The sequence below is a fragment of the Staurois parvus genome, unplaced genomic scaffold (genome assembly GCF_062004578.1).
Source record: "Staurois parvus isolate SC_StPar_1 unplaced genomic scaffold, SC_StPar_1.0 ptg000748l, whole genome shotgun sequence".
Lineage (NCBI taxonomy): Eukaryota > Metazoa > Chordata > Amphibia > Anura > Ranidae > Staurois > Staurois parvus.
Window position 1 is genome coordinate 620,411 of NW_028318544.1, and position 21,007 is coordinate 641,417.

General features: G+C 40.0%; 2 protein-coding genes across 2 annotated transcripts in view; both read left to right on the forward strand.

Annotated features, from left to right (window-relative positions):
• The window catches only part of ADHFE1 (alcohol dehydrogenase iron containing 1), a 60,842-nt gene extending 57,685 nt beyond the window's left edge, over positions 1 to 3,157 (forward strand). Inside the window, exon 15 of the mRNA XM_089654263.1 lies at positions 347 to 3,157. Within this exon, the coding sequence (XP_089510389.1) occupies positions 347 to 430 (84 nt within the window). The 3' untranslated portion in view covers positions 431 to 3,157. The remainder of the gene's footprint in view (positions 1 to 346) is intronic.
• The window catches only part of LOC149445037 (vexin-like), a 33,460-nt gene continuing 13,798 nt past the window's right edge, over positions 1,346 to 21,007 (forward strand). Inside the window, exons 1-2 of the mRNA XM_089654254.1 lie at positions 1,346 to 1,373; positions 14,255 to 14,374. Coding sequence (XP_089510380.1) covers positions 1,346 to 1,373; positions 14,255 to 14,374 — 148 coding nt within the window. The remainder of the gene's footprint in view (positions 1,374 to 14,254; positions 14,375 to 21,007) is intronic.

Below are 21,007 nucleotides of genomic sequence, written 5' to 3' on the forward strand. Positions count from 1 at the left end.
GTCCACATCATAGGTATAGTTCACCCTCAGATTTTGCCCCTCCCCTCAACAGTATGTTTTGCAAATGTTTCACTGCTTAACGTTGAGGTAGATTTTTAAACCAGAAAAGCAAAATTCAAATATATTTAATTTTATTGGTATCCTAGGTGCATTTCATGTGTGCATGTAAGTGTGCCCTGGCAGCAGAAAAATACATGTATCCATTCTGACTAAACTTCTGGAATATTTTCATATTTCCTTTTTGGTCAATGTTTTCTGCCGTTTTCCCAAAACAGAACCTAGCAACCTTATAATTGAAGACAAAAATATGCCTCTGAAGTCACTTACATTCTTTACTGTGTTTCAGGAGCGGGTGACAAAGCTTTCCCCTCGAGTACACACTGAAGAAGACTTGTCAAGATTGTTTGAGGCTTCTATGAAGATTTACTGACCGCACTGAATGCATGAGGATAAATATTGTTCTGGATAATATCCATTATACAAACTGAATTGCGTACTAGTATCAAAGATGTCACAATAACTTTTAGACAAATTGTTTGCTGCTGAAATGTGTCTGTTATGGTTGGGTATGTTCCCATTTTCGTTGGGCCCCGTTTAACCCTTATATCTCTACTTTAAAGAATAATGCACCACCAAGACTCATGCTTTTCTAGATTAAAAGAACAAATACCATGGTGGTAATTGCTCTAATACCGTGCTATCAAGAGTTAAACTATAACTCTTATAAAATATCATCCTAAAGCAGGAGTGGGCAACTGTGGCCCTCCAGCTGGTGTAGAACTACAAGTCCCATGAGGCATTGCAAAACTGACAGTTACAAGTATGACTCCCAAAGGCAGAGGCATGATGGGACTTGTAGTTCACCAACAGCTGGAGGGCCACAGTTGCTCACCCCTGTCCTAAAGAGAATTAGTCACATCACCCATGGGAAGCCCCTAAATCCCAAACACACATTATTACTGCACACTCAGCTCCAAGTTGGAGCCCTACCACTTCCCCTACCAAACCACGATCCAGTGGATGCATACTTTTTGCAATATTGAAGATCTGTAAAGAGGCTTTTTGGGGCCTGTTTTTACTGTGTAATTATATTAAAGTCAAGGCGACATGAAAGGTTCAGTTTAAAATCATCTCTGTTGGTAAAATTAAACTGTGAATTAAAGCTTCACCCAAAAACACTTTCCCACTCCTATCCATGCCACCAAATGCCTCTCTGACGATGACATATTCTAAAAAGTGAAGCCTGTTTTTAGAAACTGACACTTCTGGGAGTATCCATCTCAAGGTCTTCGCAGCACTCACTGGTTACTCCTGCCACCCCCTATGCCACTACTTGGACATTGCGATGTTTGGTGGCATGGGAAGCAGACAAGGTAAATATGGACTTTTTACAGGTAAAATCGTCACATGTTTAAGGTACCCTTGCATAGGAGATGATCATTGCCCATTCTGCTCTACCAGCTCAGGTGTCAATCATTTTGTCTATGAATATCCACAGTTATTAGCAAACACTGTTGATTGTTTCCGAAACACAGTGAACCAGCCATGCTGATGGTTTTTTTTTTTTTTTACAGCATAAAACAGATTTCTCTACACTTGACTACTTCTTAGGCTACTTTCACACTGAGATGTTTTTGAAGCACGTTTGCGCCTGAAAAGCTCAAGAAAAATGCTTCCCTATGTAGGTCTATGTATGTTTTCACACTGGGGCATTACTCTTCTGTTGCGGTGTAAAAACGCATGCTTGCGACATCTTTGGAGCATGGTTGTTCATTAAAAAAAAGCCCCAGTAATACCTCTTCCCATTGAAATCAATGGAAAACACCTGAAAAGCGCCTCAAAAATGCCTCTGAGAAACATTTTTGGTGCAGTTTTTAACTTGCATGTCTTTTAAAAAAAAACCTCAGAAAGCGTGGCAAAGCACGATGAAAATGTGTGTTTTTGTAGTGGATCAGTGTGAAAGTAGCCTTAGAGTGCCTGCTCACCTTACACCATTTGTTTAAATGTGCACACTCAGACAATAAAAGCATGCATGTTTCTGTACCTGTCATTAAAATTCAACAATGGATCACACCTGCTATGCCTAGTACACAGACAACCTCTCTATGCTCTAACATAGGATGCCTATTTGTGACCAGTAACTGATTGCCGTCTCTGTAATAAATAACAAAGCCTGTAACTTACCACCGAGCTTACTCTAAATAATGATGGACATTCACAAAGTGCTATCATTATTTGTGACCACCATGGGTCCCCACAATTTGACAGAAATGTGTAATTGTTTCTAATGTGAAAAAAATAACTTTATTTTACAAAATAAAATAAACCTATGAGAAAAAAAAGTGTATCCAATGTATTTGCAGTGTTTGTTGTCTTCAGCCATGGCAGTAAAAGATTATAGTTTCTCTTTTAGTTTTGTGTTAATTTTGTAAATCCATTAGTCATCCTTTTGATGCATTTACTAATTATAGCAAATGTGTTAACCATGAAATCGTAGATCCCTGAGTTGTAGCATTCTTAGAATTTCCATATTGTAGGCTAGAATTATAATTTATTGAATTCTTTAAATAAATGTTACAGCTTGAATAGACCTGCTGATCACAGAATGAATGTTAGGCATGCATTACATGTGAAATATAAAGTATTTGCTGCTAGTGATTTTATTCCCTTAGCATTATTTTTCTCCAACACAGTTGTGATTCTAGGGAAGAACACAATGAACTTGGTAAACCAAGAGAGGTTATTGATTGGCAGCTAGGTGAAAAAAAAACAGCAGTGTTTAAGTGCTCTACCCAGAGCACAGCTTATTGAATCATACCCCATGTGCTTCTCAATAGGGGAGTATAATGCACTTAGAGACCACAGTCACAGAACACAATAACTAGACACATGGAGCTGAATTTTACACTATATTATGTTTCATACAGAATTAATGCAGCCTTCTGCACACAGCATATTAAGGGCACATATTGTCACTCGGATTTAGTGACATCCTAAACCGCTAAGGTGGAACAGTAGGCCCCTTATTAGAACACTTATTGCCAGATGTCAGTTTTTTAGAAATTGAAAAATATTTCCAGGAGTTATATTAAGGTTTTATTGTAATGCTTTTTCTACTACTTTTGTTAAAATAAATGTTATCTTTCCTTACTTGCAATTCAATCAATATCATTGTAATGTAAGAAACCTTGCAAGGATCATTCTGATTATGATGCATTAAATGTGCTGGTTGGGACCTTCCAGGTTTGCAAACTTACTTATACATGGGTAAAGGTACGTGACGTCATTACGCATTCAACGCCCGCTGGAGTCAGATTTCTCTGTCACAAGTGATCAGCCTGCTAACTTTTTTATATTGTTGTTTGACATTTTAGATTTTTTGTAATTATGAGGCATTGTTGCCTCTTTTCATACTAATAAATGGCTATAGCCTTTTAAATACATACTTCACCATGGAAGTATTATTTTTCTGATCCCATGGTTTTTTAAATGGATGTTGGTTCAAGTGCCTTTACCATCAGTGAAACACTACTGGGGATGAATCATGAGTGCATCTTGACCGTTTATAATCTAATGGTTCATCATATCTTGTAAGAGGCGTCTGTGTGTCCTTTGCACTTGGTGTTGGATATCCAGTGGTGGAAGTCATCGCACCATATGTGGCTGGCCATTTCTATTAAAGGATTCATCACTGTAGACACTTTTTGTTTGAATTATAATTTATTTTGGCTTTCACCTGGCTTAATATATATATATGCACTAGGATACTTGCATTTGGACTGCCATTCACTATTTCGGTCTGATGTGGATTATAATCGCTCATGAATTTATTCATGTAAAGTGCATATGGTTTATATACTCAAATTATAAGTTTATGGAATTTATAAACATATTATTATAGGGATTTTTTAGTGCTGCTGTTTTTATTCTGTTTATGGGTAAAGCTGCCCACAGACCTCTGAGAACAGTGGGATAAGCAGGCACCTTTTATCTATAGATGTCTGTTGACCACAAAAAGGAATTGCCTACAAGACTCTTAAGGCTCTTCTATGGAGTAGGATAGGGGAGGAAGCGTCGTACTTTAGTTTTCAACTTTTATAAATTAGTTCGCTTGTTTTTGGCATGGTAGTGTTGGAAACAAATTTCAGCACACAAATTGTTAGCAGGAATTTTATTGTTCATATGTGTTACAGTTATTGCACCAAAACACTAATCTCACCTGCCCATTACAGCAATGTATGCCCTATACCAATCCATTAAAAACCATACTATAAACCTTCACCATACTTTAGACACTCATGGTGATAAATATCATAACGGTTATACTAGTATAAAATATACTATGACAGTGTATGACAGACTTTCTCAACAAGGGTTGTGTGGAACCCTAGGGGTCCTTCAGAGATTGCTAGGGGTTCCTTGAGCAATGAGCAGTTTCTGCCTCTCAGATTAGGAACCAATGACACAAATGGTCTTTTTAATTATCAATAAGGGAGGATTATTCATTGTATCCCTAATGTAAGGAGCATTCTTCCCATCTATCACTACGCTTGTGTACTGTGAGCTGTGAATATAGTAATTAATAGGATGTTCCATGAGACCTAGAAAGTGATTTCAAGGCTTCCTCTATTCAAAAAAGGTTTTGAAAGTGTAGTGTATGATCTTTATTGTAGATTCTGAACTATGAACAGACCAGTAAAAATGTGAAAACATTCCAGCTGTGACTCACTGACAGCATGCCTTTCCTACAGACCAACAACTAGCACACCCTGATGATGTTTTCCTGTTGGAAAATCTGTATTGATGAGAACTCCAAATACCTCATAGCTGAGTAACTCCAATAGCTTACAGTCCAGAATCTGCCTGCAGTACACCATATCAACACAATCTATAAATCAAGACATACAAGCAATTAAAGGTGAATCAAATCTCAACATTTCTTCTAAAAGCGGAGTTTGGTCCCACCGCTCCTATCTCCTCTGCTTTCTTATTAGTCAGTGTGGCTGTCCATCAAGATAAAGGTCTAATAGGGGAGCAGAGAAGATGGAAAGTTGGGCCATGTTTTACAGCAAAAGTTGAGAGTTGTATGTAATACATGGGTAACTACAGTGCCAACAAGTATTTTTCATAATTTCCTTAATAAATATATTTTTACACTTTTTACTTAATCTACGTTTATGTCCACCCTACTCTTTGTAACATCAATTGCACAATTATTGTGTAAAATGTATTCTGAATCAATCATTTCTTTAGTTTAATTTTATTTTTTGATAATTAAACAATCGAGTTATTTAGTAAACTGCATCTGACAGGTCGTCCACTGAGTACAGCTTGTTCCATCCACAGGGAGCCATGAACAAACAAGTTTTTTTTTACCAGCAAAGGAGAGTCAGCAACTCCTCAACCATGCCTGCTGTTCATTAATCAGACCAAGTAATATCAGATTATTACATTACCTTATTCAAGTAGTGATTTAAAAAAGCCATCCTTACAGTTGAGTGACCTTGCCTAGGCTGAGGGGATTTCATTGGTTAGCTGCAGGTAAGAGGAAATATCTCCTCTCTCCAAATGATCAGACTGTAACATTGTAACCTTGTAGCAAAGCAAAGTGAGAGGCAACAGCAGGGGGCTGCTCTCTCTCAGACATTTGTGAACACAACCTAAAATGTCACAGGCACCGGTATTTTCACAGTTGTATAAGAGAATCTCCATACAGAAAGTAGATGCTGACCCCATATATTGAATGAACAAAGACGGTGCTGTCTTTTTAGGGATCATGTTGTTGGGCATTGCTTTTCCATGTTTGACATGTTTAAAATAGAAGACAAATGTAGCTCAGCAAAATCCTATTGGCTTTCATTACACAGTAGACATGGCAGTTCACAGGCTGCATTTGACCTGTTTTACATTGCGTTGCAGGGCAAACATAGCCTTTGCATGTCATACACTGCATTTTCAGTTCAACATAGCTTTCTTTAAATTGAATATGTTGCATTTGATTAGAATGCCTGTCGACAATAACCCTTGATGAAGGCATTATCAAAGGGAGCACTGTGATCTCTGTGGGAGGTGATACGCTTATGCTTAATTACACTTAGGCTGGGTACACACAGCTCATTTTTTTTTCATTCAGCCAGCTGGCTAAACAAAGAAATAAATAACAGATTCCTGCATCCACACAAGTGAAGTGGATGCAGGATTCCCCACCAATGGGAGATTGTATTCTGACAGCAGGGACACTCTGCTGTCAGAATATGCTGACCGAAGGATTGTTCCCAGTGAGAACATTTGGCAGAAGTTGATTATTAGAAAAGGGAGAGCTGCTTGAAGATTGAAATCTGGCCAGTTCCCAGCCTTAAAGAAGCTATAGGACTTCCTTTACAAGACAGTATCACCTTATCCATTCATTGTATATAGAGTTTTAGTTGGCCAGACTTCAGCTTTACACTACTGCAGGCACATAAAACTGAACTATGGTCAGCTAAAACTCTATATATAATGAATGGATAAGGTGACACTGTCTCTTAAGGGAAGTCCTACAGATTTTTTAAGGCTGGGTTCACACTTTCAGGGTATAGTGTGTTGTAATAACATGCATTGCATTAATGCAGCCTATTCAAATGAAAGAGCTGTCAATGCAGTAAAAAGTCCAAAAAAGACAGAAATGCACCAGACATGCACCATTTTAAGCAATGCAGCACACCACAGTACATGGCAGTGCTTTATCATGAATTATGGTGTGCTGGAAGACGTGCGCTGGAGCTACATTAGCCTTAGTTGGTTGGGATGCCATACAAAATGGACTGTAACATGCGTTGCAGTAAGGCGTACATTACCAAAACACACTGTTTTGGTAATGTTTTAGGATATAAACATCAAAAGATCATAATTGGTTAATTTAAGAAAAAAACAGTGTATATATAGTTTGTAACCATACTGTATGTGCTTGTTATGCAGGCCATAGACGGGTCGTTTATCAGCCGAATTTTCATCCGAACGAAAAATTGGCAAATATTCACACCGTTAATGGGGCAATGCTGTCGGCCGTTTTTTGCAAATCTTCTCATTTCTTTTTATTGGTCATGCTGGAAAATCCACGAGAAATGGCAGTTTTTCGTAAGCATTAGTGGCAGCATCCATGGCAGCATCGACCAATTTTTCGTTTATCGGCCGACAATTCGGCCGATAAACGGCTCATCTATGGCCTGCCTTGCACAGCTTGCCTCCTGATGATCCTGTTATCTCACAAGGTCTGTATGATGGAAAACAATAGACGCTCCATAAATGTCAAATGTTCACAATAGAACTAGTACCCCAGAGACTAGACTCCAAAATTAAAAAATAAATGCTGACTTTGGTTTTCAATGATAGGTCCGCTTTAATAAGTCCACTTTGCCAGTCTACAGAAGCAAGCCTTTAAGACACATATCAAAGTTTGAGAGGAAGGTTACAGTATAAATAGCTTAATCAGAACTCCTGAACAAAAACTGGTGCTTAGAAAATTTGTAGAGACTGGGTGTTTTGGAGTGGTTTAGATAGGGATCAGCTAGTTATATAGGACAAAGAATTATATAAAACCATGTAGATAACAGCAATCCAATTAAAAAAAAAAACTTTATTAAAAATAGGCAATAAGGCAAAGTACCACAGGAAGATGAGATCTCTTACATGTTTTATGCTTAGGAGCACCTAATCATCTAATCATTATATGGAGTTGGTTTACTAAGGGCAAATAAGCTGTTCACTTTGCAATAGAATTTTCCCTTAGCTTAGTGATTGTGATAAAGATATGCTTTACAAGAATACCCAATCGTGTGCAAGGAAAATTTAAAAAAAAAAACTGTATTTCTGTTTGCTTGTGATTTGATGAAAGAAGTCAGCAGCGCTTCACCTCCTTCACTAAGCCAACAGAAGCCGCTACCATGGGGAAAATAATTATTTGATCCCCTTCAGATTTTGTAAGTTTGCCCACTTACAAAGAAATAAAGGGTCTATAATTTTTTTCATATAATTTTTAACATCAACCAAAAATCCAGAAAAAAACACGATACAAATGTTATAAATTGAGTTGCAGTTCAATGAGTAAAATAAGTATTTGATCCCCTGCGAACCAACAATAATTCTGGCTCCCACAGACTGGCTATGTGCTCATGTGGTACACAGATTAGTCCTGTCAATTTAAAAAGGTGCTCCTAACGACAACCCAGTATGTGTATAAAAGACACCTGTCCACAGAATCTCTTTCTTGAGTACCACCAAAGAGCTGTCAAAGGATGTCAGGGACAAGATTGTAGAGCTTCACAAGGCTCGAATGGGCTACAAGACCATCAGCAAGAAGCTTGGTGAGAAGGAGAAAACTGTTGGAGCGATTATTCGCAAATGGAAGAAATACAAAATATCCATCAATCTCTCTTGGTCTGGAGCTCTATGCAAGATTTCCCCTCATGGGGTAAGGAAGATCATATGAAGAAAGAGGGATCAGCCCAGAACTACACAGGAGGAGCTTGTGAATGATCTCAGGGCAGTTGGGACCACAGTCACCAAAACAAACCATTGGTAAGACAATCTGCTGCCATGGATTGAAATCCTTCAATCCCCTCCTCAAGAAGGCACATGTACAGGCCAATCTGAAGTTTGCCAATGAACAGCTAAATGATTCAGAGAAAAATTGGGAGAAAGTGCTGTGGTCAGATGAGACCAAAATTGAGCTCTTTGGCATTAACTCGACTCGCCGTGTTTGGAGGAAGAAAAATGCTGACTATGACCCTAAGAACACCATCCCTATAGTCAAGCATGGAGGTGGAAACATTATACTTTAGGGGCTATTTCTCTGCTAAAGGTACAATTTGACTTGCATCATTGAGGGGCCAATGGAAGGGGCCATGTATTGTAAAATCTTGGAGGAGAACCTTCTTCCCTCAGCCAGAACACTGAAGATGGGTCATGGATGGATCTTCCAGTATGACAATAACCCAAAGCATATCACCAAGGCAACAAAGGAGTGGCTTAGGAAGAAGCACATTAAGGTCATGGAGTGGCCTAGCCAGTCTCCAAACCTTAATCCTATAGAAAATTTATGGAGGGAGCTGAAACTTTAAGTTGCCAAGCGACAGCCAAGAAACCTTAAGGATTTAGAGAAGATCTGTAAAGAAAAGTGGACCAAAATCCCTCCTGAGATGTGTGCAAATCTGGTAACCATCTACAAGAAACGTCTTACCTTTGAGCTTACCAACAAGGGTTTTTCTACCAAGTGCAAAGTCATGTTTTGCTTTGGGATCAAATACTTATTTTACTCACTGAACAGAAGCTCAATTTATAACATTTGTATCATTTGTTTTTTCTGGATTTTTAGTTGATATTCTGTCTTTATCATTTAAAATACATCTATGATAACAATTATAGACCCTTCATTTCTTAGCAAGTTGACAAACTTATAAAATCTGCAGGGGATCAAATTATTATTTTCCCCACTGTATACGTCTGTTTTTTTCCATGAAAAGCAAGTTGAAAAAACAGCCACATCTTTTAGTAAAAGCAGTGAATATTACACACATGACACATTGTTAGGCACACAGGTAAACCCTTGATTGCCCCTAGATGTAAACCCCTTCCCAGTCAGTGTCATTAGTACAGTGACAGTTTACAGCAGGTGTGTCAAACTGGCGGCCCTTCAGCTGTTGCGAAACTACCAGTCCCATCATGCATCTGCCTTTGGCAGTCATACTTGTAACTGTAAATCTTGCAAGGCCTCATGGGACTTGTAGTTTGGCAACAGCTGGAGGGCCGCCAGTTTGACACCCGTGGTTTACAGTATTAGCATTGATCACTGTATCAATGCCACTATTGATGTCAGTGTCAGTTAGTCAGTTAGTGTCCCTCCCAGCCAGCATCAGCTAATGCCAGATTGCCCATCACACTAGCACAGTCCCACTATAAGTCGTTGATCACCGCCATTACCTGTATAGTGCCATAGCTGCAAAAAACCCTTATCAATACCATAGTACCATTAATACCATACAAACCAATTAATCAAATACACTTCTTGGGATTTTTTTTTTACCAAAGACATGTAGCAGCATACACTTTGGCCTAAGTTTATGAGAATTTGTTTTTGCATATGCTTTATAACAGAAAGTTGGAAATATTGGGTTTTTTTTTCAAAATGTTTGCGCTTTTTTTCGTTTGTATAATAAACAATAAAAAACCCAGTGGTGTTCAAATGCCACCAAAAGAAAGCTCTATTTGTGTGAAAAAAATATATACATTTCATTTGGGTACAGTGTTGCATGACCAAGCAATTGCCAGTTAAAGTAGCACAGTGCTAAACCTTCTGGAGTTTAAGAATGTTTTGTTTTTTTTAACTAGAATGTTGTCATCCACATTTTTCAAGGAAAATATTGTTAGTAATGAGCTTGACCTGCATTGGGATTCATTGTGTGCGCAGGCATGGACCAACCTGGAGCTGTATTCCTTTTTGTTTTTTTGCCATAGAAGCAGTAGAGCATTGGGCGATGACTGCTTGTTGTACAAAATGAGTATCTGCATCAGACAATATCTTCTGTATGCAGTAAGTGTTTGGAGCAGTATAACATTGGCAGAAATATAATACAAAATCATCTTTTCCCCAGTTTTTTTATGTGCAAATTTGCTTATGCTGTCCCATTACCTTCTTCAACAATTATCACTGTGATTTTTTTACTCAATCCGACAGGACAGCATTGCAAATTTACCATGATCTTGACTTCAATACAGGGCTGCAATATTGAAGGCCCCTTTTAATTTTCACTCCCCATTGCCATGATTAATAGCTGGAGTTTAACAAGCACTTTTCTTTGTTAAGAGATAAAGTTTAAGCCTGTGGACATCTTCCACTGGTCATCCTAGGCCCATAAAATACCTCCATTTGTGGTATATTTTTGTGCCAGCATCTATTATGTTTATGACTATTAAAGCATTAAATCCCTGCTGTAATACACAAGTCCCATTCAGTGCTGGATAGATGGGCCACTGATCTTATTATGTGTGGTTAATGGATTTGTTGTGATCACTTCAGTGAGCATCAATAGAAGGATAAACAATTCCTTTCTGGAACATGTAAGTCCCCATCTGCTGAGAGGGTTTAGTGGCGGTGAGAGGCAAGCCTTGAGCAGATGAGCACGCTAGCCAGTCTCATGCTAATGACATGCACTGCAAAAGCTGGACGCGTGGCTCAATTAATCACACTGTAATTGAGTCTTTGGGTCACATTTCACACCCCCTGTCAGATGTGCGATTTCATAGATAACAAAGGCCTAGCATCTCAGGCCAGAATACTTCATAAATAATGCACTTTTATGAACATAGGTGGTTCTGTTGAACACATTTTTTAATGATTATTTTGATGTGTAAATTGAACTTGCTACATTAATCCATAGCACCCCGAGGAGGCCCCAGACAGTGCTGGGACGTCACAACTATCCATTATCCATGATGTGCTAGAAGTCAGGCAGCCCATACTGATACTTGTATATTATTTGGAGCATTGCCTTTCTGGGTTTTAATCCTGAGCTGTCTAACTGATTTGTTAAAGGCCAGATGATTCATCAATTAGCCATCCAGCTAATTCAACCTAACGGATAATTTCATTAAAAAAAAAAAAAAACTTTGCAGAAAGAAATTACCTTGTCCTAAAATGTGTCAAAGGCAGTTTGTCCTGAAAACCTCTTTGATATTCAGCAGTTTACTAATTACATAAATTGACACATTGATGCTGAGTATGTCCACATTCATTTAATAAGGTAATTCTAATTCCTGTAAAAGTAATCATTATTTGCATTGGCCAGAAATGAAGAAGTGTCAAAATCTTTCAAATGAATTCAGCTTGTGCTTGAAGTTTCCATAGAAAGCATGAATACTGCGGATTTTCAGCTGCTGGTTGGTCAACAAGAAGACATAAATGTAAGAGGAAGTACAGTTTCCCCATTTTATAATAATATCCTGTGATGTTGTGCTGCAGTGTCTGATATTATAGATTTGAGTTAAAGGATAACTTCTTTAAAATTGCACCCCTTCATTGGTCTCCCTATTCAGAGCTTATTGTTTGAAGTCAGACATAGGTGCCAGGGCTTACCATTCAGAATAATGACCATTCCTATCCTTACTTTGGTGCATTTGTCTACACCAGCCATTCCCAACCAGTGTCCCGTGAAGTCCTAGGGTTTCTCCAGAGGTGGAAGGGGTTCCCAGAGCTGTAGCTAACTGACCTCCCATTTGATGGTTTCTGCATAGTTCCAGGTCCTACGCCATTTAGCAGAGAGAGCAGCATGACTGCAAGGGTGTAATTCTGGCCACCCCTGTAATGAGGGTATTCTTCCCACTTACCACCTCCAATGCAACCGCCACAAATTACCCAATGACCTTTATTAGACTAATCTTATTAGGGGTTCCTTGAGACTTGAAAATTATTTAAATAGGTAATTTGGGGTAAAAAGGTTGAAAAAAGGCTGGTCTACAGATATCCATTATTCTTAATGAAAAGCCCCAGAGCATGTATCTGATTTCACATACATTCCAAACACACTGGAATTGCAGGAAAGGGGAAACACTGCCTTTCCAGACCAAGCAGGGTACACTGAACTCTCCAGACTTTTCTGGCATGTGATTCAGTTTACAAAGACATGGAGGAGGTTTCGTCATTTCAAGCTTTCAAACAGTAGATAGATCTATTAGTAGGCAAGGATAACTAAAGGCAAAACATTTTTTTCCCCTTATAGAGTAAAGGAGAGTGAATTAGTGTCCCCATTGAAAGATCTCCCCTCTATTGCTGTTTTGATGACAAAAATTTGGAATTTCTTTCATTTTAGTCGATAATGGTAAACAGGACAATTAAAAAGGATGAATCTTCGTAACTGGAGCACAAACAGAAATAAAAACTGGTAGGTGTTCTAATTTCTCTCCACTGTATCCAAAACTAAAAAAAAAAAAAGGTTTTACCTTTAGTTACAATTAAAGTAAAAAAAAATAGGTATTGTACTATGTTCATTGCTCTTGACCTTACTGAAAATTTATTTTAATCGCTAGCTAAAAAAACAAGTGGCTTCATTAAAAAACTAAAGCTTAACTCCAGAAATTATTTGAACTGCATAATCTTCTTTGTCAAGCTTGAGACAATGTAAGTATGCATATCCCATATCTGATGGGCCACTGGGCAAGCTGAAAATCAGTGTAGAAATCGGAGCTGCAGTAGCAATAGCCGCAGTAGTCCAGTTTCCGCGTTCTATGCGAGCAGCTGTTCCACTGAACACAGACTACTGGGGGTTGCTCACCAGGCACCACTGCTGTCATTGAATGCCTTGTATTTATTTCAGTGAAAACAAGGCATTTTGTGAATAATGTCAGTTCTGAGGAAGCAACCCCGTGTTCTGTGTACAGTGGGGCAACCACTCACATAGAACCTAAGCAGGACCTGAAAAATTGTAGCTATCACTGTAGCAGCTCTGACTATTACAGTGATTTCCAGCTTCCCCAGTGGCCCATCAGGTATGACATATGCATACTTAAGTTGTACCAATATAAATGTGTAATACAAATAATTCCTGGAGTCCGGCTTAAAAGGGAATCAAAACAAGCATATGAATGTTTGCTGAATATCTATTTTTTTTCATTTCTTTAATTTCCTTGAGTTGTATATGAGCTCTGCTTTATTTTTCTCTTTTTACTTAATTATGACTTTTCATAAGCTTGTTATTAAATAAGCCCAATTAATTTCTTGTACCACAAATTGTTAAGCACAACGTCACCAAAAAAATGTTTTAAGATAATTTGTAAGATGTACAACATGCAAATACTGGGAAGATATGAAACTTGGTAAATCCAGTGTTCAATTCAAAAATTGGTTTTGAAACAAAGTATACAAAGAGAAGGATTATATATATATACATAATTGTACAGTTAGATTGTATTTTTACTCTGCTGTACCTTTTATGACAAGTGACATAAAATACGTGATGCATGAAAGCAGACTGAGAAGTGTGCCAGTGACATGCAAAGCTTTCTAGGCACACAGCATGGAGACAATGCAGGAAAGTGCCCTGGGGTGTTTACTATGCTCTGTGGCAACAAACCTTTGTATGAATGGAATTCTTGACAAGACAGATGGGAGTAAATAATGTTACAATGTGGAATAAGGAATGAGATGAGATCACAGCTCCAGCCTGGCCAGTCCATTGTAAACCTGGACAATGATCAGGGGTGCTGAATTCTGAAACCTTTTTAGGAGAAGCTCAGATCACTTGGATCAAGCTGCTGGATGCACCACTCTACCTCACAATGAACCACATATGCAGCCACAGGGAAGACACTTTACAAAGCCTCAACTCTTCTTTTTCGTCCAAAGGTAGGACCATGAAAAATGAAACAAACTGTTTGTTTACGACTATTGATTTCCATGCATATAGCAGCAGATTTATCATCTTTTTAAACTGACAGTGTGTGTTTTTTTTATTTATTTAAAAGACAGAATGGCAGTTCTACAAGCTTTTTGCTTGTCACTTACATTTTTTTAACCTCATAACAAGCAAAGCCAAGCAAATCTATTCTTCAAAGTGTACCATTGTTCAGAATATATTATTAGTAACTATGAAGCAAGGATCTAAGACAATAGACATACTAGTAAGTATAAATGTAAGACACTAAGTGGGTTACATGGATATGCTTGCTGGATTTAGTATCACAAGTCTTATTAACAATGACATACTTATTTTAAAATGTACTTGATTGACATACACATAAACAACGTATATGAAAGAGCAAAGTGAAAATGATAATGTCATAGAGTTTGGGATATAGTGAGAATCATTAGTCAAATATGAACTAATCTGCACAAATAATTTCTGATTGGATGTAGTTACCTTGTGAAGCCTCTAGGCTGCTGAAAATTTCTAATGGGACTTTATAAGCCCCATTCACAATTGAGCATTTTGTAGAACATTTAACTACACTTGACTATGGTCAACAAGCAGAATCTCATTCTCTCTCATTATAATCACCAATAGATATGGGTCATTTTATTGTTGACTTAGCAGCTATTTTGTCTCCCATCCAGGAATCAATAACAAATCATATTGATCTAATCAACTCAGATGTTGAAAGAGAAATGTGTTGATAGCAAAAGCAAAGGTGACACAAAGGGGTTGATATACTAAAGGCAAATAAACTGTTCAGAATGCAAGGAAAGTGAATTTTCCCCAGAACTTGAATGAGGTGAAGCACTGGCAACTTCTATCATCCAATCCTGCAAAAGTATAAATCCTTTATTCTTGGGTATTCATTTCAACATTCACTAAGCTCTTAAGAAAATACCCTTGAAAAGTGCAACTTCCCTTGCAAAGTTAACAGCCTATTTGCACTTAGTATCAATGTAAATGAAATGTAAATTCTCAGCAAACCTGCATTTTCTATTCTTTTATTATCTACTGTTAATTGGATTACAAAAGTTTGGTCAACTAGTTATTGATGTGTTGAGTACCAAAACTGGACAGTGAAAAATCTGGTGAAGCTTTGCATAGAAACTAATCAGCTTCTGAGTTTTATTGCCAAAGCTAAATTGAACAAGCTGAATTTAGAAGCAGATTGCTTACTATGCACAGCTCCACCAGTTTTAGTAAGTTTTCCCTATTTATTGTGTTTAGTGGTAATCACAAAAGTGCTTATAGCACTTTGTTTTCAAAGTAAATAGTCAGTGGTCTTTGTGTTCATAATTAGCATGAGTACCTGTGTTTGGTTTGACATTTAGTTAATATTGTCAAAAAGAGTTTAGAACCCTGTAACTCCGCAGTCAGATAGCAAGAGATCTGTGTCCTCTATATTTAAGTAGACCCTGTCACCAACTTAAAAATCACATATAAAAGCATGAATGAAATGAATTTCAAATGCTTGCTTGCAGTGTATTTATTTTCCTTAAATTAATTTTGCAATATTCCTTTGAACTTGTGTGAAATACAAAACATTGTTTTGATTCCTACTATAATTTTCCTTTCCTGCCTACCTCTCATGACTGCATACTCTCAGCTCTTGCCAGTTAACCTCACAGTTTCCACCTTACTAGACTACAAAAGTGAGAATACACCACCACCCAAGCGTTCCATCACAAGACTCACGACAGGACAAGAGGGAGGGGGAATTATGCTCTTGTGAGGACTAGCTAGGAATGAAGAATTACTGTAAGAATCAAAAATCAAAACTATTTTACATATTTCCAGCACTCCTCATGACAGCATACTATGGGACATAACTAGCATTAGTCCATGGTAGGAAGAAACACATTAAAGCACCATATACTACTCAAAGAAGAAAAGTCTAATTGCCTTTCAGGGTAGCTAACAGAATTGAGCACTCCAAATGACAGGAGGCTACAGAAATAGAATCAAGCCTTTAATGTTGAGTAAGGTGTTGGCTGAACTCCAACTATTTGCCTTGCAAATCACTTCCATGGAAACTTTGACATGAGAAGCCCAGGAGGCCTCCACTCATTTAATCAAATGTGCTCTTAATTCCATGGGTGGAAGTAAGCTCTTGCAAGTGTAAGCATACTGAATTGTTTTTAGAATCCAGGAGGGGATGACTGACAATGTGGCTTCTGCATCTTTACTGGGTTCTTAGGATAAATTAATGGGTTGTCAAATGTCCGACTTTCCTTCTGTTTCTTTAGGTATCTGGAAATCAAACATTCTATGTCTAGTTTACTGAAATCATCTGATTCTTGTTGGGTATCATTCTCAAAACTGGAAGTACCACTTTCCAATATAAATGGTATTCTAATGAGGAAGGAGAACCTTGTTGGGTAAGATCAAGCAAAAAGGCTCCTTGAACCCTGGTTCACATCTATGCGGCCGTGCGGGCTGTGTTTTGCACGGGCACGAGAGCACATTCATTTGAATGGACTCCCGTGCCTGTGTGTCAGGGTTCGCCGCGGCGCATAGGTCTGAGCATGTGCAAATTGCCAAGACACACTAACATGCGGGCGCTAGGACCTGGGCGCCAGCGGCGGCAGTTGCGGCCGCGCATGCGCCTTTGCGCACACGGGCACGCGCTTGTCACCAATAACAGCGAAGGGCGCTCTATTTAAAACCAGCTCTTGCAATACTCAAGTGCCGTATGGTCTTACTCCTGTTATCCTGTTGTATCCTGAGAGATTGCTTGTTGCCGACCCTGCTTGACCTTGATCCGTTGACCGTCTCCTGCTCTGATTCCTGGCTTGTCTGACCATTCTTCTGTTTGCTCCTGAACATATTGACCTCCTGTTACTGAACCTGGCCTGTGACCCGTTTATCCCTCTGCCTGCCGCTCTGTACCGTTCTGCCTCCACTGTTACTGACCCGGCCTGTCTGACTACGCTTAATTCACCTCTTCACATCAGGCTCTCACCCGCTACGTGCCACTGGCAAGTACCTCTACCACAGCTGGTTGTACCCAGGGGTCACGACCTGGTTTCGACCTGCTCCAAGTCCATCCCCACCATCAGGGGTTCTGGTAAACAAGCAAGTCGGGGCTTAGATTCCGCGCCTTGGGGAATTCCAGCCTGTGGGGCGCTAGAGGCTTCTGTCAGTCGGTCCCTGACAGAACCATACAGCCATGACTGAGTCTGGAAGAGGTCCCTTTTGCTAGCACCTGGCGGGCCTCACCCAAGCTGTCAAGATACTCCAAGAGGGATATACGCATCTGGAGGGGCGTATTCAGTCTCTAGCCTCACCGACAGTTCCGCCCGCAAACCCGGGAACTCCGCCTCCAGCCAGGGGGCCTACCGAAACCCCCACCGGAGCAATGGTTGCCATGCCTCCACCGGAACCTCGTGTACCAACACCAGAGCGGTTCAATAGGGATTGAGGGAAGTTCAGGGCCTTCCAGAACTGCTGCCAATTATACTTTGAACTACAACCGCGGACCTTTTCTTCTGAAACCGTGAAGGTAGGATTCATCATATCCCTATTACAGGGTGAACCCCAAGGCTGGGCTCACTGTTTGTTAGAGACTCGCCACTCTCACCCGAACTCGGTTTCTACATTTTTTAAAGCAATGGCGGAACTATACGATGATCCGCAACGATCTGCTTCGGCTGAAGCAGTTCTACATACCTTGCAGCAGGGTCGCCGGGCAGCAGAGGACTATGCCTCAGAATTCAGGCGCTGGAGCCGGGACACCCAGTTGAATGACGCGGCTCTGCATCACCGATTCCGCCTCGGCCTATCTGAACCACTGAAGGATGAGCTAGCCAGAGTAGGTGTACCTGGCTCCCTGGAGGGATTGATAACTCTGGCAATTCAGATTGACCGCAGGCTTTGGGAACGGAGGTCTGAAAGATCCAGTCAAGATTTAAAACCCACATGGATGCTGCCACGGGTTCTTACCTTTCCGAACTCCCCTGCCAGTATTCAGAATCCAGAACCATCGGAGGGGGCCGAACCGATGCAACTTGGGTTGATGCGGCCCTCCCTAACGTTTAAAAACGCCAGAGACGCCGGGTAAACAACCTTTGCCTCTACTGTGGAGCAGCAGGCCATGTGGTACATTCCTGCCCGGAGAAGTTAAGTAAGTGTTCCTCCATTGCTTCTGCTATGACTCCTGCTTGTTTATATAAACCCTCTCACTTAGCCATACCGATCTCATTTCAGCTCCCCAGAAAAACCGTGCCGGTGACGGGCATTATTGACTCAGGGGCCTGCAGTTGTTTTATTGATCTCAATTTTGCAGCTCAGCAGCAGATTCCCTTACTGACCAAGGAGCACGGCCTAAACATCCTCTTGGCCGATGGGACTCAAATTAAATCTGGGTTGGTAGACCGGGAGACCCCCCCCCCATTTGAAATTTTATGGCCAGTCTTCATCAAGATCTCCCCTGCTTGGACGCCATTGCATCCCCACTATTCCCAGTTATTTTGGGGCCTCCTTGGCTATGAGCACACAACCCCCAAATTAACTGGAGGACTGGGTCAATTCAGTTTAATTCATCCTATTGTCAGGAGCATTGCTACCCCAGGTCACCACCAGACACCCAGACTCTGCTTTGTGTAAACGCAGACACTGAGCTAGCACTCAGTTTACCACCACTACCTTGACGTTTTTAGTCCACGGGGAGAAGACATTCTTCCCCCGCACAGGGCGTATGACTGTCCAGTTGACCTCCCGGGATCTAAAATTCCCTTCGGCCGAATTTTTACCTTGTCTGAACGGGAGTTGGGAGCATTAAAACAATATATTGACGAAAGCCTTCGAAAGGGATTTATCCGTCCGTCCACATCACTGGCGGGGGACGGAATCTTTTTCGTGGAGAAAAAGGACAAATCCCTGAGGCCCTGTATTGACTATAGGGATCTGAACAAAATTACGGTTAAAAACCATTATCCTCTCCCCTTAGTCCCCGAGTTATTTCCTAGTTGAATAGCTGTGACTGAGATTTTTGTGACTCAGTAGGCCTGCTCCTCTTTGCAGAATGGGATGCTTGCTCAAACGTCTGCATGCTTTCTACAAAGTATTGATTAATGTATGATTTTACTTTCTGTCATTTTGCTTCTTTATCTCTTGTAGCTTCTTTAAAACAACCTACATATGTCATTTTGCAGACAAAGCAATAGCCCCACATGTCCAACAAACTTCATTTCCTAGACAAATACAGACTGGGCTATTAGAGGATGAAGAAGTGCGGGCTTGGTACCGCTGTGGGCTGTGAATTCTTCATAACACCATGTGCTCTGATGATGCATGATATCAACTTGATCACATGGGTAATGTGTAGTGTGACTTCTTAATATGTAAAAATACAGAAGTATAGCAAAACTCTAATACAGTGCTAAAAGATTACTACAGTGCTTTCACAATGAAAGTGGTAAATACACAAAACAAGTAAACACCAGATACAGTCATGGCCGAAATTGTTGGCACCCTTGATATTTTTCCTGAAAATCAAGTATTTCACACAAAAAAGGTATTGCATTAACACATGTTTTGCTATACACATGTTTATTCCCTTTGTATGTATTGGAACAAATATAAAACAGAGGCAGAAAAGCAAATATGACATAATGTCACACAAAACCCCAAAAATGGGCTGGACAAAAGTATTGGCACCCTTAACTTAATATTTGGTTGCACACCCTTTGGAAAACATAACTGAAATCAGTCGCTTCCTATAACCATCAATAAGCTTCTGACACCTCTCACCCGGAATTTTGGACCACTCTTCCTTTGCAAACAGCTCCAGGTCTCTCTTATTGGAAGGACACCTTTTCCCAACAGCAATTTTAAGATCTCTCCACAGGTGTTCAATGGGATTTAGATCTGGGCTCATTGCTGGCCACTTCAGAACTCTCCAGCGCTTCTTTGCCATCCATTTCTGAGTGCTTTTTGACGTATGTTTGGGGTCATTGTCCTGCTGGAAGACCCAGGATCTTGGACGCAAACCCAGCTTTCTGACACTGGGCCCTACAGTGCGACCCAAAATCCTTTGGTAATCCTCAGATTTCATGATGCCTTGCACACAGTCAAGGCACCCAGTGCCAGAGGCAGCAAAACAACCCCAAAACATCATTGAACCTCCACCATATTTTACCGTAGGTACTGTGTTTTGTTCTTTGTAGGCCTCATTCCGTTTTCGGTAAACAGTAGAATGATGTGCTTTACCGAAAAGCTCTATCTTGGTCTCATCTGTCCACAAGACGTTTTCCCAGAAGGCTTTTGGCTTACTCAAGTACATTTTGGCAAACTGTAGTCTTGCTTTTTTATGTCTCTGTGTCAGCAGTGGGGTCCTCCTGGGTCTCCTGCCATAGCGTTTCATTTCATTTAAATGTCGACGGATAGTTCGCGCTGACACTGATGCTCCCTGAGCCTGCAGGACAGCTTGAATGTCTTTGGAACATGTTTGGGGCTGCTTATCCACCATCCGGACTATTCTGCGTTGCAATCTTTCATCAATTTTCCTCATCCGTCCACGACCAGGGAGATTAGCTACAGTGCCATGGGTTGCAAACTTCTTGATA